Source organism: Ictalurus punctatus, chromosome 15 (assembly GCF_001660625.3).
Source record: "Ictalurus punctatus breed USDA103 chromosome 15, Coco_2.0, whole genome shotgun sequence".
In the NCBI taxonomy this organism is placed as follows: domain Eukaryota; kingdom Metazoa; phylum Chordata; class Actinopteri; order Siluriformes; family Ictaluridae; genus Ictalurus; species Ictalurus punctatus.
In genome coordinates this window covers 22,151,731-22,177,897 of record NC_030430.2, presented here as the reverse complement: position 1 = coordinate 22,177,897, position 26,167 = coordinate 22,151,731, and the positions used below count along the sequence as shown (strand labels likewise).

Below are 26,167 nucleotides of genomic sequence, written 5' to 3'. Positions count from 1 at the left end.
TCTGTCACTTGGAAAGGCCTGTCCACATTACGTAGGGGATACCATGGAGACCAGTGTGAGTAGTGACACACATACACATGTACATGCACGCACACACACACACACACACACACACTCACAAACACACTATGAGGTGTGAAGTTAATTCTAACTCATTTTCTCTCTCTGCTCTGAACGCACATGCTTACTGTCACTTCTCTGCAGATAGCAGGTTTTAGGGAAGTAAACACACACACACACACACACACACACACACACACACGCGCACATAGATGCAACCACAACCATAACCTCTCTAAAAACTGAACTCTGAGACCAACTTATTGCAGTCTTTCATATTCATATATATATATATATATATATGTGTGTGTGTGTGTGTGTGTGTATATATATGTATATATATATATATGTGTGTGTGTGTATATATATATATATATAAATATACACCCCCCCCCCCCACACACATATATATATATATATATATATATATATATATATATATATATATATATATATATATATATTGAACGTGTGTGTGAATGGTGCCCTGTGATGGACGGGAATCCAATTCAGGGTGTATTCCTTCCTCACACCCTGGGGTGTTCCTGGGGTAGACGCCGGATCCACCGTGACCCATATTTGTCTATATAGTACAGCAATATAATTATGTCACATCACGATGCAGTTTAATGGTAAGGCTATAACCCTGAACGACTCCATTGGTTATTTGTTAAAAAAAAAAAAAAAACGTGAAAGTTTCATTTAAAAGGAACATGACAGTACATGTTGGATCGGACTTTATTAGCGTACCTCATTAAAAAAGAGGATATATTTGGTGTATTGTTGAAGTGTCTTTAAGTGTAGTGATATATTTTTGACTTAATATATGACAATTTAGTTTAATATCTATAAAGTCCATCCATCCATCCATCCATTTTCTCTACTGCTTATCCTATACAGGGTTGCGGGGAGCCTGGAGTCTATCATAGGGGGACTTGGGGCACAAGACGGGGGACCTACTGGACAGGGTGGCACAATCACGCACACACACTCACACACTACGGGGAATTTGGGAATGCCAATCAGTCTACAGCACATGTCTTTGGACTCGGGGAGGAAACCAGAGTACCCGGAGGAAACCCCCGAAGCATGGGGAGAACATGCAAAGTCCAGGCACACGGGATGTGGATTTGAACCCCCAACCCCAGAGGTGCGAGGCAACTGTGCTAATCCCTAATCGATAACGTTTGTTTGTCTATCTATCTATCTATCTATGCTTTGATCTTCAGTCTGATTTACATGGGGAAATGTTGCATATTCTCTCTTTTGCTCTCTTTCTGTCTCTCTCTCACACATACATCGTTTTGTTCATTCCTCACTCTCTGTGTATTTAGGTCAGTTTAAGAAAGAACCAGGCAAGTGCACCTCAAACTCGAGTGTGTGTACTGCAGGTGTCTGTTTTTGTTCCAAGTTAAATTTAGACCTGCACTCAAGTGTCAAATGTCATACAGATGTGAATGACACCTTTCAGCAAAAGATTGCAGACTGCTAGAGAAGATCAATCACACACACACACACACACACACACACACACACATACACACACACACATACACACACTCGCACACACACGCACATACACATAACTCTGATTCATCTGGATAGTGCGGTTGCATTTAGGAGTCCAGAGTTATTGGAAACTTTGAGTCGTGCTTTTTTCAGGGCTTGTACGTACACAATTAAGTGTTAGTAACTGTCTTAGTAAGGCATTTGACCACCAATGCACCTTCCCATCGATTCTCTGGAGTGATAAACGCCGTTCTTCCAGAAGAAATTCCATCAGGCAGTGTTTTGATGATGGTTGTTGGAGAGTGTTGTCTAACACGGCACTCCAACAAAAAATGTCCCATAGTTGTTCGATTTGGTTGAGGGCTGGTGAGTGTGAAGGCCAAAGCATATGATTTACATCATTTTCATCCTCATTAAAATGTTCCGAGAGCCCTTGTACACTGTTCTCCTGGAAGAGACCACGCCCATCAGGATAGCAGTGTTTCATCAGCGGATAAAGGTGATCTGATGAATTTTTTTTAATTTGCAGTGACAAGTGTACTAGACTGCAAAATAAATCAGTAAATGGTTCCCACATGAGTAATTACTTTGTCACCCATCTCAATGTGTGTGTGTGTTTGTGTGTGAGTGTGTATTTGTATACAGCATATGGAATCCTGCAGATTATGCAGTACTGATATCAGTACTTGTTATCAGTACTGATAAATGAATTAGCATTGTTAATCCTCTGTTTCAAATGTCCTGCTGGAGAGGAAGGGGGGTGAGAGGAGCAGCTTGGTGGTGGTGGTGGTGGTGGTGGTGGTGATGAGGGGTGGGGGGAATAAGGTGGTTTCCAGGAGTAGGCAAGGTGCAGCAGCTGTGGGACAATCAATTCACACTAGGAGATAACTCTTACATGGGGAATTTTCCTCCACCTTGATATCACTGTCTTGGGGCTAAAGATTATACATATGTACTTGATACATGTGTGTACAGTACAGTATGTCCCAATAGGGTGAAAGGAAGTTGGGGGCAGACGTAGGACACATCTGGACCAGTTGAGGACTTTGTTAAGGGCCTTGTTTATGCCGCAGCAGTGACGCAATTTTCCAATCAGTAGACAAGCTCTGTGATAGTGATCAGAAGTGCCAGAGAGCCACCCCTAAATTGTTTGGACGTTATTTTCTCTCAGTATGTTGCTTTGGATTAAAGTGTCAATCAAATACCTACATGTTATAAAGGTATAAAAGTACAGCGGTGAGTAGTCGCCTCACAGCTCCAGGTTTACTGTCTGTGTGGAGTTTTGCATGTTCTCCACATCTCCGCTTGGGTTTCCTTCGGGTTCTAGGATAAAGCTCTTACCGAAGACGAACGAATGAATGAATGAAGGATAAATGTACATCAAAACGTCTACAAAATCAATGTCCTTAAATTCTGTTAAGGACATATCATTGAGCTTTGTTTTATACAAACTTCCCTGTTGAGAAAACCCGCAAAAACAATAGAAACCATCAAAGAAATTCTAATGGTTTCTACTACAAATACCATTACAAACAATCATCTAACCATTAAAACCATTACCAATATTGTTCCATAATGGTATCCACTAGACATAACAAGCTGCCAAAAGAAGGCAAGAAATTACCAGTAGAGACCCACAGGGACCATTACAGTTTCCATTAAAACCAATACAATTCCCATTATAACCATTAAAGCCATTACAATTTCTATGAGGGTTTCTATCATTCCCCCACTGCACCCCACAGCAGGGTTAGTTTTATAAAGCTAAAAGTGACCAAGAAATCATTTTAAATATATATATTTTTTATATTATTATATTATATTGCAACAATACAGTTTGGAAACATCAGTAAAATAAATAAATAAATAAATTTTATATATATATATATATATATATATATATATATATATATATATATATATATATATATATATATATATATATATATATATATCCCACACTTACTATGCATTAATTGTGTATATAGTGTAATTAGTCATGCTGATCCATTCCAAATAACAACATTTCTAGATTTAAACTTCTAGAATTAAATAAATGTCGTTTTAATCATGATTTATAACACAAAATTTGTGCTTTTTGCAAACAAACCTAGCCCAGGTCACGTGTTCATGCAGGCTGCTAAAGCGACTTTTTCTTTGAAAGCCCTGGGTAGTGACTCGTAGTGCAGTGCGCATGCGCAGAGCTCAGAGAAAACATGGCGGCTGTGCTGCAGTGAGGTGCTTACGTCAGTATTATTCCTATGGACGCATATGCTTCAACTTTTTAGCAGAAAAAAAACAAACAAACCAAAAAAAAGAACACAACAGCTGAAATAAAATTACAATGTCCCGCCACAGGAATGTTCGAGGGTATAATTACGATGAAGGTGATTAATGTCAATCTGTTTGTTTGTTTTTTGGGCTTAGTTAGACTTATTAACTAGCTAGTTTGGTGTAGCTAGCTTAGCTAACTTTGCTAACTATCTAAGCAGCAGGTGGCCGGCTTTATTGATGTGCTCGCGTGTCAGGATTTAAAACAGCATTGAAATGACTCTTATTGTGTGTGTTATCATTGTAGGAATCAAATATCATGGGTTTGACTGCCTGAACTGCCTATAGTCAGCTTTAACTTACCTAGCAAGCCTGGTTAGCTAACCAGAGATAATACTTAACTTGTTGATAATGTTCAGTAATAGTTAGTGTTGATGAGGCAGAGAGGACGAATCTGGAGAAACACAGATAAGTGCTGAAAGCTGAAATAAAACAATAAAGACGCTCAATGTCCTATTTAAACTGTTGCACTTATTAATATGAATGATTATGCTTCTATACATGTTTGTAAATGTGTTTGTTTTTATTTAAAAACTGGGCTGTTAGGCCCATTCATTCACTCAAATGCTGGCATTGTCTCTACCTCATACCTGTACCTTTCTGGTGTATTATTTTAACCTACAGATTTTGAGGATGACGACATTTACGGGCAATCGGTGGACGATGACTACTGCATCTCGCCTGCTACGGGTTGGTATTGTGATATTGTAGTGCTATGTGATTATATACACCGTGCAGATCCTCAGTCCCGTGCTCAGGTAAACCCAGATCACGAAACACACCGCACTCACAAGCTACGTTGACGTCCACCCTAATGATCTGGGTGTAAAACCTAGGCATTTTATTTATGGGTCTGTCTTGGTCAGCACTCGAGCTGCCTTGGTTGTGATCAGTATATATAAACACAATACAGTGCATTGTAATGTTGGCAACATTTAGAAGATTTAGTGAAGGCATTATATTGATGCATAACGTGTGTGTTTGGGTTAATCTGTTTTCCGTATAAAGTTTGAGCCACGTCGGTATTTTATCGTGCCAGGAAGACACTGAAAAGAGCAATGCCTGTGAAATAATCGAGAAATATAACACACACATGATCCTAAACATTGTTATGCTGGACATTCAGAACAAAATCGAGGTGTGTGGGGTGCCTAAACTTTACCACCCAACTCTAGGGTTAGCAAGCGAAAACGTATTCGTGTCTGGTTTGTTGCGTAGTCGGAATACGGTGCATCTTGTATCTTAGCACGTATTGTAAATGTTCTAACAGCCACTAGCTGGAGATGTCTCCTGATGTGTTTGTGTGTGTGTTTGATTTCTACAGCTGCTCAGTTCATTTACTCGCGGCAGGACTCGCGGCAGACACGGCAGGTAGAGCCGCTGGAGGAGGAAGAACACGAGGAAGAGGAAGAGATGCCGACGTCGCCCACCGTCACGCAGACGCTCGACCCGCTCACGCAAGGTGTAGCCAAACGGCAACGACTAACAGAAAAACACTTTTGAAAGGGTTTTTTTTTTCTTCGTTCCCCCTTCAATTCCACATAAAACCACTCCTGAAAGAATTTTGTACCCACATTTTCTGTCTTGATCCATGCCTAATATATAACACCTGACCCGAGTTATAAATCAGTCCCTGTAGGATTTAGCGATTTTTGCAATCACCAAAAAAAAAAAAAAAAAATTCGGTGGAGCTTGCAGTTTCTCGAAATTACTGCAGATTCGGGCCGAGACGCGTCATGTGACGTCATCACAACGCGCATTCAGCCGTAACCCTCTCTGATTCACGTGCGTCGAACGTGAGTACAACTAAAAGGTCTCGTTTGCCAACAAACATCACCGTGCAAAACTTTCTCCTTCAGTTGCGCTCAGGCCAATTCGAGTAGTTTTCCGCCAAAAAAAAGCCCCCCTCAAATCGCATCGCAAATTTTGGAAAACAAACAACGTAGCAAAAACAAGTCTTTTGATTAACTAAGAATCTAAATGACTGTTCAGTCAGTTTGTTATTTATTTTGTTAGTCATTTTGGTAACGACGGAATGCCTGTGAAAAATAACGCACTAAATAAAATTATTTTATAAAAGTAATGTCAAATTCTTTCTTTACCTTTTCACTGAAATGTACAGTACCATGCAAAGGTCTTTTTTTATTTTTTTTATTTTTTTTGTACAAATTTTACTATAGATATTTATTTTTTACAAATTCTGCGTTATCGAGTCAGTACAAAAACATTTTAGATTTCCAAACATTTACTTTTCCCAACCGAGAATTTTTTTTGTGTTGGTAAAGAAAGCAGCGTATTAAGTCGTTGCTGCAAAAATAGCGAGCGCGACAGTCAAAGTCTCCAGAAGAACCGTGGCTGGTTCTGCAAGACGCTCAGTAACTCTTCCAGGTCATTTCCTTATAAAAACAAATGCACAAATTGTATCTGGGACTACTGTTTAGGAAAAAACAAAAAAACAAAGCGCCAATGGTTTTAGCACCAAATATTTAGTTTGTTTAGTTTATTACTGTTTACTGGACGTTGTAGCGTTTCTCTTTTAAATAGAAAGATTGGATTTCATCCTTTTTCGAAGCCATCTTTACTTTCCGTGTTCCTCGGTACTGTATGTCGAGGGAGTTTTCTTCGAGCAGTTCTGCTGGATGTTCCCCGCTGAAGAAATTCTCTCCTGCTTCACGGGAAGTCTGATTGCAGTGTAGGATGTCGTAATCGTTCGACACCAGCGCGAGGCTCCTGTAAGGGAAATGTTGCAGATGTTCCTGTGGAGTTGATGAAAGTGTTCTAGTGATGGCTCTGTGTATATGGGGTGTGAAATGTGGACTTGTACAGTAATTGAGCCAGGTTTTAATTCTCCGCCTTGACTTTCAGGTGGGTTGTACTTGTATTTACGCAAGATGACGTGTGTGTGTGTGTGTGTGTGTGTGTAGGTCAGCTGTACTCGTGTTTGGACCAGATGAGGACGGTGCTGGGAGACTCTGTGCCTGAGCCCACACTGAGAGAGGCGGCTCTGAAGTACGACTGCGATCCTCACAGAGCTCTCGACTCCATTCTATCTGCGGAAAGCAGCAGCAAGCAGACAGCCGCACCCAAAACCCAGCCTCCACCACAGAAAGGTACACACCCCTAGTCAGGGATACTCTCAGTGGACCACGTCCAAACTCCAGGGGCTTTCCAAAAGATGATAGACCTATTAACTTTCAGCACTGCTTGTTCCTCTGTGGTGTGAATGAATGACGTGACATTGTAGAGGACTTTGTAGAGTATATTAAATTCAGATCTTTCGGTGTAGAATAGCTTATATATTCTTTACAGCGTATAAGCTATAAGGTGTTTTTACTCAATAAGACCCACATAAGTACCAATCTAGGACATTTAGTCCTACAACAACCCCCAATTTAGTTTTAACAGAATTACAGGCGTTCAATATCAGCGCCGTTACCCTACGTTAATGCTAGCAATGACGAGAAAGGGAACTAAAAACAAACTAAAATGCATAGCCTGTGGCCCACGATTTACCCAAGTATACAATTTATTTGTCTTAAAACCTATTTTAAATGAAGTTTACTGCTGAAACAATGTGGATGTTTGACCTGTGTTAATTGCCAGGCTTCGTATAAGAGATTAGCAGCGCAGATTAGCTAACCGTGCTAGCTGCCGAATGTCTCCCGAGACCCCACTGAGATCTGGTACTTGGTTCCAAGCTTTATTTCTCTTCCTAATGCTCTCCATACACATTACATTTAGCGAGAGGTCGTGTACGACAGGATAAGATGCGTTTGATTAAAGGACATAACTCGTGTAAAAAAAAAAACAATAAAAAAACAACAGGTAGTAGAGGTAGGAACTAGGGACGGTCTCCTGAACACCGAGTTCAGCAAGTGACGTCAAATCAGAACGGCTGCTCACAGCATCAACAGTAAACAAAACAAAGTAGCACGTCTTTACCTTTAATCAGTCCGTACAGGATGTCGCAGAGTTTTTTATTTTATTTTATTTTTTTTTGCGTGATTGTTGCGGACAGAGATGCTTCAGCGTTTTTCAAAATTTATGGTGCAATTTGCGAGTTATTTATTTATTTATTTACTTTCGTGCGTTAAACTACTCGAATTGGCGAAATTGCAGTCGCTCTAAATTGTTTTGCACGGACTACCGTTGGTAAATGAGACCTTTTAGCCGTGCTCATGTTCGACGCACGTGAATCGAAGAGGGCTTTTGACTGAATGCACGTCGTGATGACGTCACACGACGCGTCTCGGCCCGAATCTGCGGAAAATCTTCTGTAATTAAAAAAAAAAATTATTATTTTTGCCGTTAACCTCTGCGATCGCAAAATCCTGGAGGGACTGTTTAAATGAGTTCTACTGTATATACACGTATTGTATATAGCTTGATGCTAACAAACAACCAGTATGGAAATGTTTATTCCCTCAATCAAATGGATATATTTCCATAATTATTTCCATGATTCCGAATTCTAAGGTATGTCAAAAACAGCATAAAGTTATGAGGGGGGATGGGGGGGGGGGGGACAATGCCATACCATGTGCACTATACAATTGGTCCGAGGAATCATGCTGCTCAGTCGTTTGTCTTTGTTGCTTCACGGCCTCGTTCCTATTGTGCATGAAGTTGTCAACATCTCAACATCTGTGGTACTGTTGCCTTTTCATGCTACACTGTCACTGAAATTGCTGCCCCTGCCAAGCGTACCTAGAAAACGGTCACCTGCCGCTTTGTTGCTCGCTGGTTTGGCCGCAGGGTGATTCCTGCACGAATTGCCGCCATGTTTGCTGCAACATATCCATGATCTTTAACCAATCGCATGTTGTGGTGATGATTTCTAGTTGGCCAAAGAATGGCCCATGTACGACCAGTCCACTTCAGCGCTAATCCAAATGAAGAGGACTTGGTTTTTAGAAGAACAAAAAATGTTCCGTGGTATTCTGTAAAATGGGACAATATCAATATTTCTACACTTCCTGGTTGACTTTAAAAAAAAAAAAAAAAAAAAAAAGTGTGTGTGTGTGTATATATATATATATATATATATATAATACACATATATACATATACATACACACATATCTCCGTCCCTCCAGGGTTTAGCGATTTTGCGGGCACAGAAATTAACGCAAAATGGAAAGTCCTCAGTATTCGGAGGAGCTTGCAATGTTTCAAAATTACCGTCGATTTGGGCCGAGTGACGTCATCACAATGTGCATTTAGCCGTATTCACTTCGACTCACGTGCGATGAACATGAGTACAGCTAGTAAGTCTCGTTTGCCAACAGACGTCACCGTGAAACACAATTTCTTGCAATTCAAGAAGTTTTCTGCAAAATTAACAGCGGCCAAGGATCAAGGATTTTTGGTCACAACAATCAGAAAAAATAAACCCTCCTTGAGATCCTGTACAGGCTGTCATATCAGATATCACCATGCAGTGGATCTGAGTAGTTTCTGTTTCCTTTCAGACCTCTGTTTCTGTTTTTCTGGAAAGCAGCTCAGCTCTCTGCCTGATAAACCAAATAAGCAAATATATCTTGCTTGATTTTTTTAAATATTTTATTTTTTTGGTGTTGCCAGATTCAGATTAACCACTTCACTTTGAGTTAAAATAAAGCAGCTGAAGACTTGGTCATGTCACCTCATCTTCTGTTCAGTCTGTTTTCATGTAGGCTTAAGGACACTTTCTGGGTATTTCTGGTTACTTTGTAGTTCTCTGTACTCATTTTCTTGTGCGAGTGTTCAATAAGAGTTGTTTTCGAATCTAAAAGGCCAGAGTTATAGTAAATAAAATGGCACATTGATCTCAATATTGACTTTAACCACCAAGTGAGTAACGTATTGCCTTTTTCTCTCTTTGTCTGATCTCAACCGTTGTATGCCTGCTTGTGGTGCCTCGCCACTCATCATCTTCCGCTTCCCACTCCTCCTCCGCCTCCTCTTCTCAATTGGCCCTCGTAAGGTAAGGAGCCTTATCCCTTTCCGCACCACACGACACTGATAGGGTCACACGTGTAACACACGTGTCGACACGTACACAGCCACAGTCTGGATCAGGGCTTTCATGCAGCCTTAGCGATCTTTTAGCCCCGACCGACCCAAAAGACGTCAAGGACCGTAGTCAGTTTTCTGCGGGTGGTTTGGCGAAGGACGCGTTAACTCCAAATTCAGGGACTGGTTGTGTAGCTGCCGGACCGAGCTCTCTGGCTCAACTGATGGCTGAGCACGAGCGCAAGCGTGCAAGTCCAGCTCAGGGTCCAAATATCTCCTTTACCAACTTTGGTTCCTCTAGTCTTGGCCAGTGTCTCCAGCTGGGACCTGGTATTTCCCTCTCTGGGGATCTCTGTGTTCTTCCCAGCCTGGGCAGTCTCACCTCTGTAAGCCCCAGCTCCAGCCTTCTGTCTTGCTCTCTGAGTAGTCTGTCTCTACAAGACTCTAAGATGGCTGGATCATTGCCTGTACCACTACAGAGTCTGAGTAACTCCTGGAAGGCTAGTAAGCCAGTGGAAGTGGGAGGGGTTAGTAAAAGTCCTGGGGTCAGTGGTCAAAGTGGAAGCCTCTCATTGGCTGAGCTGATTGAGGAGCATCAGAGCAACAGCCCTGATCTTTTCAATTCAGTGCCAGGCTTGCAAAATATATCCACGCTCACGGCGAATCCACCGAGTAACGGTAACACTACTAAAACACAACGCAGCAGCCTCGGTCCCAACAATCTGCCTCTTCCTACGCTTCCTCTTCCCAAACCTCCTCCTAACGCTCCTCTTCCTGGATTTTCCTCCACACCATCTTTGTCGGAGCTCATATCCCAACACCGAGCTGCAACACCCAAACGGCAAAAACAGAAACCGGCGCAGGCTAAGCAATCCTCTCAGGCCCGCGAACCTCTAAACGTCGACTTAAGCGTCCTCATATCACAAACGTCGCCCGAGCCTTCCACTCCTCGCGATTACAGCCGCACTCCCGCTTCACCATGCTCGAACCGTTCGATGAAGCGAAACCTAGCGGGGGTTTTTGCAGAGCCGTCCGTATTTGCTCTCACCATGTGCGTGCAGATGAGGAAGAGGAGGAGCCAGTGCAGCAGGGCGGGGCATCAAGCTTTCCCGTACAGCAAACAGACAGCAGGAGTGAAAGAACGAGTGCAGGGTCCACCCCTCCATCACATCATGCCGTTCTCCTTCGACACGCCGTCTCCTGATGACGTCGTCAAAGCCAACCAGAAGAAGGCATTTACGAGAGAGTAGAGCTTAATAACTGTCCATTTTAAACTTCTACCTACAACAAGCTGCCATACAAAATAATCCCAAAGGCCGCTCGACTGATCCCCCACGGGGCATATGAACTTTTAAACATTTTTCCAATAGCACTCTGTCATTCTTTATCAAATAGTCTTACCTCAGAAATGAACCAGGTTAATCCATTCACTGAGCAGCTTTTTTTTTTCTCTTTAAAAAAAAAAAAAAAAAAAACGGTATCGATACAGGTTTTTAAATTTGTCTTCGCCAGCTTTTGTTACAATTTTATTAATTTTTTTTTTTTTTTTAAATATATAGACTCTTTTTCAAGTGGAATTTTAATACCTGTTGATTATAATAATGGTGCACTCGAGTGGAAAAGAGAGAGAGAAAACGTCTTTATAGAAAACAGCAACTATAAAAAAAAAAAAAAAAAAAAAAATCTCTCACAGCTGCTGTGCTGTATTTTGATGTCAGAAACGTTTCAGGTTTACCACAGAGGCAGAAAGAGAGAAAACATGGAGAGCATACTTTTTGGGTTTGGGGGACACCTGAAATTCTGCGCATCTATTTATGAGTTTTTTTTTTTTCTTCTTCTTCTTCTTTCTTTTTAAGGACAATTTAAGATTATTATCACGATTATGATTCCTAATAAATATACCATGCTTAAGCTTGTTCGTTTTTTAACCTCCTCTTTTAAAGCACCGATGTACAGTTGAGGTTGGTTTTGATTGATGTGGGCGTAGGCCTGAGGTTTGTGTATATACTGAAATAAAGATTCATTTGCAGAGATTCGTACGTGTGATTGCATGGGTTGGGTCGATGCGGGTGCAGGGGTGTGTGACGCTCTGCATGCACGCGTGTGCGTGTGGTTGTAGTAACACAAAGCGTGTTAACGCGCTAACTTTAATGGGTGTGTAAGCTCTGTGGTGTTTATCACGTATTCCGTGACCGTGTGTGTGTATGCGAGACCGACGTGCACTCCTGCAGGCCACATTGAGGTGTAAACACACCCAGAGCATCCTGGGTAACTTCAACCTTGTTTGTTTTGGTTTTGTTGTGGTGTACATGACCAACCACAGCTGGAGATGTTCAAGTCCTCCTCCCTACACACACACATCACAGGATACAAGCACAACCTCAGTGTGTAGTGTCTTATCTGATTTTCAGTACAGGATTAGTAAAAACATCAAATTCTGGCAAATATACCAAATTTATTTTATTTTTTAAAAACAAAATTCCCTGTGAGTCTTTGAGGATCAAAGGATAGGAAATGTTTTGCAAGGGAATTGTCATGCCTTTACGTCGGGGCTTTTGGAGCTGGGTTTAAGGGTTCTGTATGCGACAGAGATTATTATTTCAATTTTCTCGTAAGTGAGTTGAAATCATTTAAGATCCTCGGTCAGTTTTATATCCTGACTGATAAAATGTCCTGTAGTACAAACCTTTTTAACGCGTATGAATGTGTACATCAACGTCATGAATAACATCTCGTTACAGTGGCACCTGTCACGGGGTGGGGTGTGTGACCCCATTAGGCAGTGAGTGAACAGTCAGGTCTCGAAGTTGTTGTGTTTAAAGCTATTTAGATATTTTATTTCTATTTGTTTCGTTTGATAATTAAAAACGGAACGGACGCCGACTCGGCGTCACTGTGCGGTTGTCTGTTACGCGCTGAATCGGCGACAGGGTCAAGGACGCCCACGGCTCAGCGATGCGCCCCCTCATATGCTGTTGGCCAGCCAAAATACGTTTAATATGTTTGGTGTCCAAATTTCGCTTTATTTTTAAGGTTAGATTTACGAGCTTTATCTATTTCGCACTAAAAACTTATCAACTGCAGTCTTTTTCTTTCTTTCTGTCTGTCTTTCTGTCTGTCTGTCTCTTTCTTTCTGTTTTTCTTTCTTTCTTTCGTTCTCTTTCTTTCGTTCTTTCTTTCGTTCTGTCTCTGTCTTTCGTTCTGTCTGTCTTTTTTCTGTTTTTCTGTCTGTCTTTCTGTCTTTGTCTTTCTTTTTTTCTGTCTTTTTCTTTCTTTCTGTTTTTCTGTCTTTCTTTCTTTCTTTCTCTCCCTCCCTCCCTCAGATGGTGTTTCTGGAGAAAGTAATAGATAAACAATGTAATAAACTATCCGAGTAAGTAAGGAGTACAACACTAAAGGGCTTGCTGTTCTAGGAAAATAATCAACAGTGTGAAGCAGACTTACTCTTACCACCCTGAAGTTGATTATTTTCCTATAGCAGCGTGTCCTAAAGTGTTTTCTTCCTCTTACACCACAGTGAGATTGACACCTGGTTTTTTTTTAGTTCATAGTCCACAGGTGGATATGTCCTCTATAGCGTCTATAAATATTTATCGCCCCCCCCCTATTGAAGTTAATAAAAGGAAAAATAAGATGAAACTCGTCATGCTACCGAGAAACCAGAAAATGGAAAGTCCCATGATGGAGAACTTACTGCCTGACACTTACTGCACTGACACTAGAGACTCCTTCCGTAAGGTCAAAATCTCCTCACAGAAAACTTACATCATCCGTGGACTGATGCGGATTTTGCATTACAGCCAGAACTACTGTCGAGGCTGCTGTTGGAGGAAAATAAATCAACACCTCCTGACTAATCAGAGTGGGGAATTCGACAGTGCCGTGGTGTAACGTTTTATTGAAAAGACTATAGAGACTATCGAGATCTTCTTGCATAGGCTATCGGACATCTACAGACTCGAGTAAGAACCCCCGGAGTGAGCCATGAGGTGGGTGGAGACTCGCCCGAGTGTCGTGATCAGTCTCGCAAGCCAGACCTCTAGCTTTGCTATAGAGACTGTTCTGTTTCTTCAGTGAATGTGTCCAAGAACTGGCTAAAAAAAATAAAAGCTGGAGTTTGACCGACGTCTCGGGCTATTTGCAACACGTCGAGTAATAATAAGATTATCTTGACGCACTTCTAACTGCTTCACACACCACACTTTAATATCGTTTAACGACAAAATTCCTTTTCAGTGCACTGAGCGAGGGTCCAGAATGAGATTCTGAAGGTTGTGGCTAGACAAGTGTACAAAAGATGCAGCATGAGGAGCATCTGAGGCTGAGACCAGCATGTGGAAAATCTCTCTCTCTCTCTTTCTTTCTTCCTCTCTTTTTTTTTTTCTTTCTTGTTCAAACACTTCTAGGTTGTTTGTAAAATCTGAGCAGAAATTAGAGTGACACTGAAAGTTCTTACTGCTGAAACCGGCTTCATTTTTTCTCCTCCTCTCTCTTTAGACGCTACGTACGCAGCCATCCTGACTTACCTTCTTATTCTGTACAGAATCAAAGCAAAACCAGTCAAGGAAGCAAAGTCATCTGTGTGTTAGTTGTTCTGCAGAATTATTAATGTGAGGATGTGGGTGAGATCTGAGCAGGACACTTTTTTTTAACACTTTGTGTACCGAGACGAACGTGGGTGAAAACAGGAAAGACTGCTTTTGAGCACAGCGATGGCCTCGCTCTCTCGCTCTCTCGCTCTCACTCTCCCTCTCGCTCTCGCTCTCTCTCGCTCCATTTCAGCTGTGCTTATTGGCATGATTGTTATAAATCACATTGTTGCCAAAGCAAATAGTGCAGGTAGATTCAACCAAAAGTTCTACAAAAAGAGTACACACGCATCTGCAGCATAATAATCTAAAACATACGCAAACAACTCGGGTAAATATCATTCTCCAACCAAACCCCCCCGTCTCTGTCTCTCGCTACCTCTCTCTGCCTCTCTCTCTGCATGTCTCTCCACTTCTCTCTCTTCCTCCCTCTTTTTGCCTCTCTCTGCATGTCTCTCCACTTCTCTCTCTTCCTCCCTCTTTTTGCCTCTCTCTGCATGTCTCTCCACTTCTCTCTCTGCCTCCCTCTCTCCACTTCTCTCTCTGCCTCCCTCTCTCCACTTCTCTCTCTCTCTGCATGTCTCTCCACTTCTCTCTCTCTCTGCATGTCTCTCCACTTCTCTCTCTGCCTCCCTCTCTCCACTTCTCTCTCTGCCTCCCTCTCTCCACTTCTCTCTCTCTCTGCATGTCTCTCCACTTCTCTCTCTCTCTGCATGTCTCTCCACTTCTCTCTCTCTCTGCATGTCTCTCCACTTCTCTCTCTGCCTCCCTCTCTCCACTTCTCTCTCTCTCTGCATGTCTCTCCACTTCTCTCTCTCTCTGCATGTCTCTCCACTTCTCTCTCTCTCTGCATGTCTCTCCACTTCTCTCTCTGCCTCCCTCTCTCCACTTCTCTCTCTCTCTGCATCCCTCTCTCCACTTCTCTCTCTCTCTGCATGTCTCTCCACTTCTCTCTCTTCCTCCCTCTTTTTGCCTCTCTCTGCATGTCTCTCCACTTCTCTCTCTTCCTCCCTCTTTTTGCCTCTCTCTGCATGTCTCTCCACTTCTCTCTCTGCCTCCCTCTCTCCACTTCTCTCTCTGCCTCCCTCTCTCCACTTCTCTCTCTCTCTGCATGTCTCTCCACTTCTCTCTCTCTCTGCATGTCTCTCCACTTCTCTCTCTCTCTGCATGTCTCTCCACTTCTCTCTCTCTCTGCATGTCTCTCCACTTCTCTCTCTCTCTGCATGTCTCTCCACTTCTCTCTCTGCCTCCCTCTCTCCACTTCTCTCTCTCTCTGCATGTCTCTCCACTTCTCTCTCTGCCTCCCTCTCTCCACTTCTCTCTCTCTCTGCATGTCTCTCCACTTCTCTCTCTGCCTCCCTCTCTCCACTTCTCTCTCTCTCTGCATGTCTCTCCACTTCTCTCTCTGCCTCCCTCTCTCCACTTCTCTCTCTCTCTGCATGTCTCTCCACTTCTCTCTCTCTCTGCATGTCTCTCCACTTCTCTCTCTCTCTGCATGTCTCTCCACTTCTCTCTCTGCCTCCCTCTCTCCACTTCTCTCTCTGCCTACCTCTCTCCACTCCTCTCTCTCTGCATCCCTCTCTCCCCTTCTCTCTCTCTATGCAACCCTCTCTCCACTTCTCTCTCTCTCTGCCTCCCTCTCTCCACTTCTCTCTCTCTCTCTCTCTCAATTCAATTCAACAAGCTTTACTGGCATGACCGTGTACATGTACAGTATTGCCAACGCATTACAGGAATGTAGAAATGTTATTAATAAACATTGTGTAAAAAAGAAAGATGTATAAAAATGTAAAAAAAACAAAACGGAAGACAAGCAGGGCTGTGCGTGTGTGTGTGTGTGTGTGTGTGTGTGTGTGTGTGTGTGTGTGTGTGTGTGTGTGTGTGTACTTTGTCGCCATGGTTCTGTGTTGTTCATCACTGTGCTCAGGTATTCGGATACAGTGTAGTGTGGGTTTCGGGACAGATTGCACTGCATTTTACTTTGTGCTCATGTTTGTGTGTTCCAGTGGGTGATGTGTTATAATTTGGTGAGGTCTGATTGGACTGATTGTTCCTGTGTGCGGCTGTTCTGATGTAGAACCGTGTTAGTCTGTGTTAATGCGCAGAGTTTCAGCACCAGCCGGGTGAGGAGACTCTTCTCTCGGCTCAACTCTTGGCATTGCAGGGCTTTGTAGTGGTAGATCTGGGGGTCAAACCACTACAACCTCTCTCTCTCTCACTCTCTGCATATGTCTCTCCCCTTCTCTCTCTCTCTCTCTCTCTCTCTCTCTCTCTCTCTCTCTCTCTCTCTCTCTGCATATGTCTCTCCCCTTCTCTCTCTCTCTCTCTCTCTCTCTCTCTCTCTCTCTCTCTCTGCATATGTCTCTCCCCTTCTCTCTCTCTCTCTCTCTCTCTCTCTCTCTCTCTCTCTCTCTCTCTCTCTGCATATGTCTCTCCCCTTCTCTCTCTCTCTCTCTCTCTCTCTCTCTCTCTCTCTCTGCATATGTCTCTCCCCTTCTCTCTCTCTCTCTCTCTCTCTCTCTCTCTCTCTCTCTCTCTCTCTGCATATGTCTCTCCCCTTCTCTCTCTCTCTCTCTCTCTCTCTCTCTCTCTCTCTCTGCATATGTCTCTCCCCTTCTCTCTCTCCCTCTCTCTGCCTCTCTCTGCATCTTCCTCTCCCCTTCTCTCTCTCTCTGCATCTCTCTCCCATTCTCTCTCCCCTTCTCTCTCTTTCTGCATCTGTCTATCCCCTTCTCTCTCTCTATGCCTCTCTCTGCATCTGTCTCTCCTATTCTCTCTCTCTGCCTCTCTGCATCTGTCTCTCTCTCTGCCCCTCTCCCCCCCCCTCTCTCTCTGCATATGTCTCTCCCCCCCCCTCTCTCTCCCCTTCTCTCTCTTTTTGCATCTGTCTCTCCCCTTCTCTCTCTCTTTGCCTCTCTCGGCATCTGCCTGTCCTATTCTCTCTCTCTGCATCTGTCTCTCTCTCTCTGCCCCTCTCCCCCCTCCTCTCTCTCTCTTTCACTCTCTCTCTCTCTCTCTCTCTCTCTCTCTCTCTCTCTCTGCATATGTCTCTGCATATGCCCCCCCCTCTGCATATGTCTTGCATATGTCTCTCTCTCACTCTCTCTCTGTCTGTATGAACACTGTCTTTATACTATCTGACCACCTTAGGCTTCTCTTCCATTCCTCTTTTTCTGGTCGTTGTCTTTTTCTCCACCTACGCAGGAAAAAGTGACTGTGACAGCTGGCCTTCGGCTGCTGCGTTTCCCTCGGTTTTTGCACTTTGTGGGTTCTGCTGAAATGCGGATATGTCATGCTCTGAAACAGTGCAAAGTGCTATAAATTGGTCATAGCGAGAGAGAGAATCATAAAAACAGAGAGAGAAACAGAATTGACCTGTTATTCAGACCGCAAGTGATCATCACGCCTCAGCTCACTTGCAGTTATTAATGCTTTTTTTTTTTCTTCTTCTCTGGTGGTATATTCATCTGTATATTGTTGGTCTCTGGGTTCTCTCCCTGCCTGCACTACACACACACACTCTCTCTCTCTCTCTCTCTCTCTCTCTCTCTCTCTCTCTCTCTCTCTCTCGCACACTTGCATTCACAGCGAGGTGTGTAGCGAACAATAACCCTGCACTTTACAGGAGAGGAGAATTGTTACCCGGGTACACGTGATTAAACCTTTAAAGCAGCGACGTGCCATTTCGGTGTACTACAACCCTTCAGGTCGGTGTCTGCCGAATCGTGTTGATGTGTACAGGGTAGATGTGAATGGTGAGCCGAGCTGTGGGGATTCCCCCCGTCATCCTAAAGCGATCGTACACCCACTCAGAACTCACACACAAAACAAGACTGCACCAACCTGTGGCAGATGCATGTTGTTTTTGTTTAAAAGAGAAGAGTGTGTTCCCCTCTTTTCTACCTTTTGGCACGGGACTTGTGTTGCAACAGCTCCCCCAGCTGGATCCTACACGTTTCAGGATCCTAAACCGGTTCCTGAGCATCTGGGATGCGTGCTCGAGACCTGAGAACCGCGTGACGTCAGAATAACGAGACGATCATATAAAGCGATTCTCGCTGCATCTTTTATACATGTAATATACGTGACTTTTATTAACACGATATTACACCACAGCGTTGTCGAGTGAGCTATTCCGATCGGTCAGATGTCGATGGTTTATATTAACGCGCTTGTTCTAATATCTGAATACGTTCTATCTAATATATGGTTTCCATAGTAACACCCGGCACAGGAACTTGTACGTGTAGCCAAGTTTTTTGGTAGAAGATGGTTATTTAGCGTTTTTGGAAGGTGGGACGTGTCCAGGTTTCTGACACGGGGGATTTTTTTTATTTTATTTTGAAAATTGGTCTTTCGCAGGGATGTTTGTCGGTAATCGAGACGTACTCTCGTTCGACACGCGAATCAGAGAGGGCTTTGGCTGAGTGTGCGTTGTGATGACATCACGTGATGTGCAGAAAATCTGCAGTAATTTTAAAATCGCAAGCTCCTGTGAATAATGCAGAGTTTGCTTGACGTTTGTTTATTTATTTACTTGTATATATATTTTTGGCGTTAATTTCTGCGATTGCAGAATCATGAACTCCTGGAGGGACTGACATACAGCTGAAATGACGTCATTTGTTTTTGTCGCACAACAGTGAACGTATCTATTAATGGATAAGATTTATAACATCATTCTGTAGTCGTTAATTGTTCGTATTGAAGAGGAATAAAACACTTGTGGATGTGGGATTGGGATTTTTTTTTCTTTTGTATTAGATTTTTACATGAAAATTATTACTATAAATATTACTAGCTGACTTTAAGCAGATGGTGCGATTTATTAAAGGTTTGCTTAATTTTTTTTAAATTGTAAAACGTTATAAAGTTTTTACCTTTTTTTTTCTCTTAATGTTTCTTTTTTAAATGTTTTTTTTAATGCAAAAAATAAACCAAATATTTTATAAATTGTTAAATAATACTAAAATTGTATTAATTATGAGTCATTTTAAATGTAACGCTACTGTATTGCTGGCGGTTTGTGAGCGAACCTGTAGATCGTGAGGCACATCCAAGGGTTAAAAATATAAACTTTAAAAGCGTGAGACAGACTAGAGAATTTTTTTTTCATAAGAACGAATTGGCGAGGTAGAAAAATGATGCGCTTTTGTGGCGCCTATTTGGAGAAAAAGCCTTGGAGAATTGTGATCGATATTTTTGCCGCAATCACCCTGGTTGTGATTATTTTCCTATAAAAGTATCCTCGCTCGTGTCCCCCCCCCCCCTTTGTTTTCCTTGGTATTTACGTCTACATGTAGATGTAAATCATCAACAAAAAACAGCACCTTTTGTATCGGACTACCCAATTTTTAGGTGAGCAAAAGTATAGGAACATGAGTAAATAGCAACACTTAATATTTGGTTGCATTTCCCTCACTTGCAATAACTGCATCAAGCCTGAGACTTACTGACGTCACCAAACGGTTGGTTTCTTCTTTTGTGATTCTTTTTTCCGTGACCTCTTTCAGTTTGTTGTTTGTTTCGCGGGGGTTCTCACTTCAGTCTCCTCTTCAGGAGGTGAAGTGCTGTTCAACTGGGTTAAGTTCTGGTGATTGACTTGGCCAGTCTAAAACCTTCCACTTTTCCCCCCTGATGAAGTCCTATGCTGAGTTGGCAGTGTGTTTTGGATCGTTGTCTTGCTGCGTGATGAAGTTCCTCCAGATTAATTGGGATGCATTTCTCTGTAAATTGGCAGATGAAATGTTCCTGTACACTTCTGAATTCATTCCGCTGCTACCATCATGATTTCCATCATCAATACGGATCAGTGAGAATGTTCCAGAAGCAGCCATGCAAGCCCAAGCCATGACACTACCTCCACCATGTTTCACAGATGAGCTCGTATGTTTTGGATCATGAGCAGATCCTTTCTTTCTCCACACTTTGGCCTTTCTATCACTTTGGTAGAGGATTCCATTCCCTGGAGGAAGATTCCAGAACATTTGTGGCTCATCTCTGTATTTCTTTGCAGATTCCAATATGGTGGTTTGCATCTTGTGGTATGCCCTCTATATTTCTGCTCTCAAAGTCATTCTTCAAATGGTGGATTGTGAGACCTTCACCCCTGCCCTGTGGAGGTTGTTGATGATGATGATGATGATGATGATTTTATTTATACCTAGATGTGTTGAACATCAGAAAACATTCATAGAAACCGTTTGTATCAGACCACCCAATCTTTAGGCAAGCAAAAGTATAGGAACAGAACTTTTGTGGTTCATCTCTATATTTCTTTGCGAATTCCAAACTGACTTTCCGATTCTTACTGCTGGTGAGTGGTTTGCATCTTGTGGTATGCCCTCTATATTTCTGCTCTCGAAGTCATTCTTCGAACGGTGGATTGTGAGACCTTCACCTCTGCCCTGTGGAGGTTGTTGGTGATGTCGCTGTCCGTTGTTTTTGGGTTTTTCTTCAAAGCTCTCACAATGTTTGTCATCAGCTGTTGTTGATTTCCTTGGCCGACCCATTCGGTGTCTGTTGTTCAGTACACCAGTGGTTTCCATCTTTTTCAGAACATTCCAAATTGTCTTATTGGCCATGCCCAGTGTTTGTGCAGTGCCTCTAATTTTGATTTTCCCTCTTTTCCCAGCTTCAAAATGGCTTGCTTATCTCCCATAAACAGCTCTCTGATCTACATCTTGCTTTACCCTTTTTAAAAACTGAAGGCTACAACCTAGAGTATTTGTTCAGAGCTATTTACTGTTGAAACAATCCAACAGGACACACCTGGGTAACAAGAAACACCCGGTCACATGTTCCAATATTTTTGTTTACCTACAAATTGATACAAATTGTATTTGTCTACGTATAAAAACCAGGAAATTGCAGCTGAAATTCTAAACTCTCTTCTCATATTAATCTTTTCATCTCAAACCTAAATGTCTTCAGTCTACAGCAAAAAAAAAAATATATATATAAATTGTAAGTTTCGGAGAGGGCTGTATACGCTCTCTTTATTTTTGAGCAACAAGAAAAAGCATAAAGTTAGTTAACTTAGTTAGTTAGTTGACTTGAAGTTTTTCACTCTTTACATAGTCTTCACGCTTTACATTTATAAGTATGAATACTTTTAATTAAAATATTTACTCCCTAAAAGTTCTTTTTTTTTTTTTTCCTCGTTTTTTAAAAAAAATAATTTTTTTAAAACATGATACTGGGTTTAGTATTGAAGACATTGCATTGAAAAATGAATAAAGAGCTCGGATTTTCTTTACTTTCCATTTTATTCCCCTTTATACATTTTATTAATTTTTTTTTTTTTAATGTTTACTGAGCTCTGTCTGCCCCTCCTCCTCCTCCTCCTCCTCCTGTTTTGTTTCAGTGACACTAGTGACAGGTGAAAAGTAATGAAAGATTAGGGTAGTTTGAGCCCTCACTGGTGTTTGGTGTTCAGGTTTGGATCCGTTTTCCTAGGAAGAGTGCATTTACATATCCTGCTGGGCGTGGGCATGGGTGTGTGTAAGAGTCCTCCGGGGGGAACGAGGGAAAATTTGCTTCTTTTGTCATCACAACCTTAAGGCTATTCTTATGAAAATGATCACGTAGAAAGGTTGACCTTGTTTGGCACTGAAGGTGTCCTGGGGGTAGTGTGCACTACAGCAAAGCCTTTGCAAAGCGTTTGTCCTTGTTTAGTAAGGGATTTGACCCCCCCCCCCCCCCCCCCCCCCCCCCCCGGACCCTGTAGTGCTGCCTTCACGCTTGGCGTTTTATCTCAGTTGCACTGCTCCTGATGTTTTGGGGGGTTTTCTTGGTCACAAGTGTAGCCCTTCCAAAGCCGACAGAAGTTCAGCTTTTCCAAAAAAGCCCCGAGTGACATTGTGTTTAAAAAAGAAAAAAGAAACCCCCCCCCCCCCTAAATGGCAAATGTGCATGTTGCTCATGCTGCATCACAGGGCGGAATAACATGCTCTGAGGAAAGCGCTATCCGCCCCCTTCCGTAGACATGAGCTCTCAGACCTCCACAATTGGCTAGTGTCACTGTAATTGACAGGGGAGCTACAATACAGCATGTCCTCCGTCTCACTCAGCCAACCAGAGCGCTCGGTTTAAACTCCCGGCCATCATCGGGATTTATACTTGTGAACTAATGATATGCGCTTTTCTGTTGCGGCACTTTTTAAAATTTATTTATTCAATTTACCTTACTTACCGATCAGGTCCCGAGTCAGCAGGTGACAAAAACAAGCTTGGTGAACAAATAGGCTTTAGTGAGTAAATATTGCAAGGAAGGAAAATATTTCATTGCCAATATTCCGGTATTGCGACATAGAGGAATAAGAGCTAGTCTATATTTGTTGGGACGTTCCCTGGTGTGCAGGCAACCACATCATCGCCAGAGTTAAACCAATCGCTATTACTCGGAGCAATAAATGTAATCTAGATCGCAAGTTAGATTAGTCAATTAGTTCATCTAATAGTAGCTATGACCGGTAAGAGTGTTGTGGTAAGTGTGAGCGTTTTAATTCTCTTACACTACAAAAGTTTAGACACACTCATTCTTTATTTTTTATTTTTTTTCCACATTTTAGAATAATAATAAAGTCATCAAAACCCTGGAGTGACACAAACGGGACGATGGGAGTTATGTTGTGATGGGGAAAAAAAAATCCAAAGTAATTGAATATTTTAGCATCTTCAAAGTCGACGCCCTTTCCGCCTAGAATTTCCAGAAAAGTATTCTTGGCATTTTCTCGACCGATTTCTTGAGGAATTTCCCTGAGGTGCTTTTTAAAGTGTATTAAAGGAGTTCCTACGTTTAAAATAATAATTTTTTTGTAAATAAAATGTACTTTTTTTTTTTTTTCTAAAGAAAGACACCGATTTCGAATATTTTTAATCATACACCTTCAGATCAGAAGGTTTTTAAGGTCATGGGGAAACATTTTGGTCGTGTCCAAACTTTTGACCGGTAGTGTATATCTGAACATAAAGCCCCTGACCCGTACTTTTTCTGAGACAGTACAAGTGTGAAAGCACCCTAACAGTTCTGTAGTACAGAACATGTTCATTCTGTCATGTAGTGTAACTTTGAGTAGTTTTGTAAATGTGTGATAAGTACTGTGGCATGAATAAAAATGCTAGTGGCAATGTTTTGTGTGTAAGAATACAATCATTATAGTGTGTTTTGGAGGATAGATATTCTGTAGGTGTGTGTGTGTGTGTGTGTGTGTGTGTGTGTGTGCACAAGCAGGTGAAGGAATTATCTCTACCCCCCACACCACTTCCTGGCCTTGTGGCTGTGCCTGCAGAGTCAGGTGTTTGTGTGTTTGTAAGATAAAGGTTGATTTGCTGTGTGTGGGGGTGTTCGGGGGCTGGGTTTGGGGGCTTTGGTATGGGTGTGGACAAATGTCCCTAGAAATACTTTAATCTTTCATCCTACATGTTTTATTTTTCTTTGAATCTACAAAAATGAATACTTTTGGTGTTAAATCAAGCCGGCACAAAATATAATTGATCTGTCAAAAAATTTATTTTCTAGTGCTACAACGCAAATATAGCAAAACGGGTCAGATTTTATTTTTTTTTAATAGAAAAATGGCAGGAAAGTCCTTATTTATAGATGCAAGTTTGACGTGGAACTATGTCGTCATCCATATATCTTCAAGCTTGTTGGTGCAGTGAAATAAAATTCGGTAGGCCAAGTTACATCTCTCTAAGGTGATGTCTGCGCGATATACGATATTTCATCACCGCACATGAGACGATACACTAAAGCTACGATATGAGATTGATCGATCTATCTATCTATCTATCTATCTATCTAGCGGTACAGACTTCACGAAATGATAATGACACAAATTAAATATGAATACATTTATTTAGTAATGACGACAAATCAAACCACTGCAATATCAATACATTGTATTGTAAGAGTCGTAGATCGGGATTTATAATACAAGGCATAATATTCACCTGTTACTAACATGTTGATTTGAATCTTTTTCAACGACACAAATGCTTCATGACGACGTTTATTAATATGGAACGATTGTACGATGGTCGGTTGTGGCTTAAATGATCTGGCTACATAACAAATTCATTTCATCACCACTCCTACTGCTGTCTGAGCTCCACCTGAAACGCACAAGCTCGTTACGTCACGCCGTTATAACTGTACAGATGAGAAAAGCAATCATAATTTTATTTTGTACATTTCCTCATCTTACTGAAATACATTTCTTGTTGTTCCACTGGCAGTACAACAGACAACATTGCTGCATGATGAAGTTCCTCCTGATTCATTGGGATGCATTTCTCTGTATTTTGGAAGATAAAATTCATTCTGCTGCTACCATCGTGAGTTCCATCGTCAATACGGATCGGTGAGAATGTTCCAGAAGCAGCCATGCAAGCCCAAGCCATGACACCACCTCCACCGTGTTTCACAGATGAGCTTGTATGCTTTGGATCACTCTACACTTTGGCCTTTTGTAGAGGATAATCTTGGTTCCAGAGCTTTTGTGGCTCATCTCTGTATTTCTTTGCGAATTCCAAACTGTTTTTCTGATTCTTAATGCTGGTGAGTGAGTGGTTTGCATCTTGTGGCATGGCTTCTACTTTATATTTCTGCTCTCGAAGTCTTCTTCCAACGGTTCTTCCAGACCTTCAATGTCAAGATTGTTGTTGATGTCACTGTCTGTTGTTTTTGGGTTTTTCTTCACAGCTCTCACAATGATTCTGTCATCAGCTGTTGTTGATTTCCTTGGCCGACCCATTCGGTGTCTGTTGCTCAGAACGCTGGTGGTTTCTTTCATTTTCAGGACATTCCAAATTGTCCTATTGGCCATGCCCAGTGTTTGTGCAGTGCCTCTGATTGATTTTCCCTCTTTTCCCAGCTTCAAAATGACTTGCTTTTCTCCCGTAGACAGCTCTCTGATCTTCATGTTGGTTTATCCTTCTTAACACCAAATGCAGTCTTCACAGATGAAAACTGAAGGCTAATATCAAGAGTAGATATTCAGAGCTGTTTACCGTTTAAACAATCAATCTAACAGGACACACCTGGGTAACAAGAAACAGCTTACAGACTATGTTCCAATATTTTTGCTCTCCTACACATTGGGTGGTCTGATACAAAATGTGCCACGTTCTATGCCGTTTAACACCTCTACATAGAAATACCAGGAAATTGCGGCTGAAATTCTAAACTCTCTTCTCATATTCATCTTTTGATCTCAAACCTAAATGTCTTCAGTCTACAACAAACACAACTGAATTATCCTTGCTGTTCCAATAGTTTCGGAGGGGACTGTATGTTTGCAGAGGTCTTCACGCTAGTTAGAGGTTGTGTGCAGCTTTGGCAAAAAAACAAAATCCCATATGCAAACCAGTATGGTTACTGTATTTTGATGCTTTGTTCAACGCAGTGTCGGAGAAGTTGTACTGAATACCGGTGGGTTTTCTAGAACGACATCGTGACCCATTGTTCTGTGAACCGATTTGCATGTTTTAAATTACCGACCAACGTGAAACCAGAAGTATCAAATGCAATTTTCTGAATTAAATATACCATTAAACCTAACACCTGTTTGCTTTATTAATCATTAGGCACAGTGCCTATGTGCATTTTATACAGGTGCATCTCAAAAAATTTGAATATGTTGGAATAGGGTTCGGTTCTGTATTATAAATTCTTTATT

The 26,167-nt window shown here is 41.9% G+C and overlaps 1 protein-coding gene across 3 annotated transcripts in view; it reads left to right on the top strand.

Annotated features, from left to right (window-relative positions):
• The first annotated feature begins 3,746 nt into the window (after positions 1-3,746).
• hbs1l (HBS1-like translational GTPase) overlaps positions 3,747-26,167 on the top strand; it is a 45,408-nt gene continuing 22,987 nt past the window's right edge. Inside the window, exons 1-5 of one of the 3 annotated variants that reach the window (XM_017487482.3) lie at positions 3,747-3,956; positions 4,525-4,590; positions 5,225-5,362; positions 6,825-7,010; positions 9,871-11,437. In XM_017487482.3, the coding sequence (XP_017342971.1) occupies positions 3,914-3,956; positions 4,525-4,590; positions 5,225-5,362; positions 6,825-7,010; positions 9,871-11,144 (1,707 nt within the window). In that variant the 5' untranslated portion in view covers positions 3,747-3,913 and the 3' untranslated portion in view covers positions 11,145-11,437. The other 2 variants (XM_017487481.3, XM_053686489.1) reach the window with 2 other exon arrangements.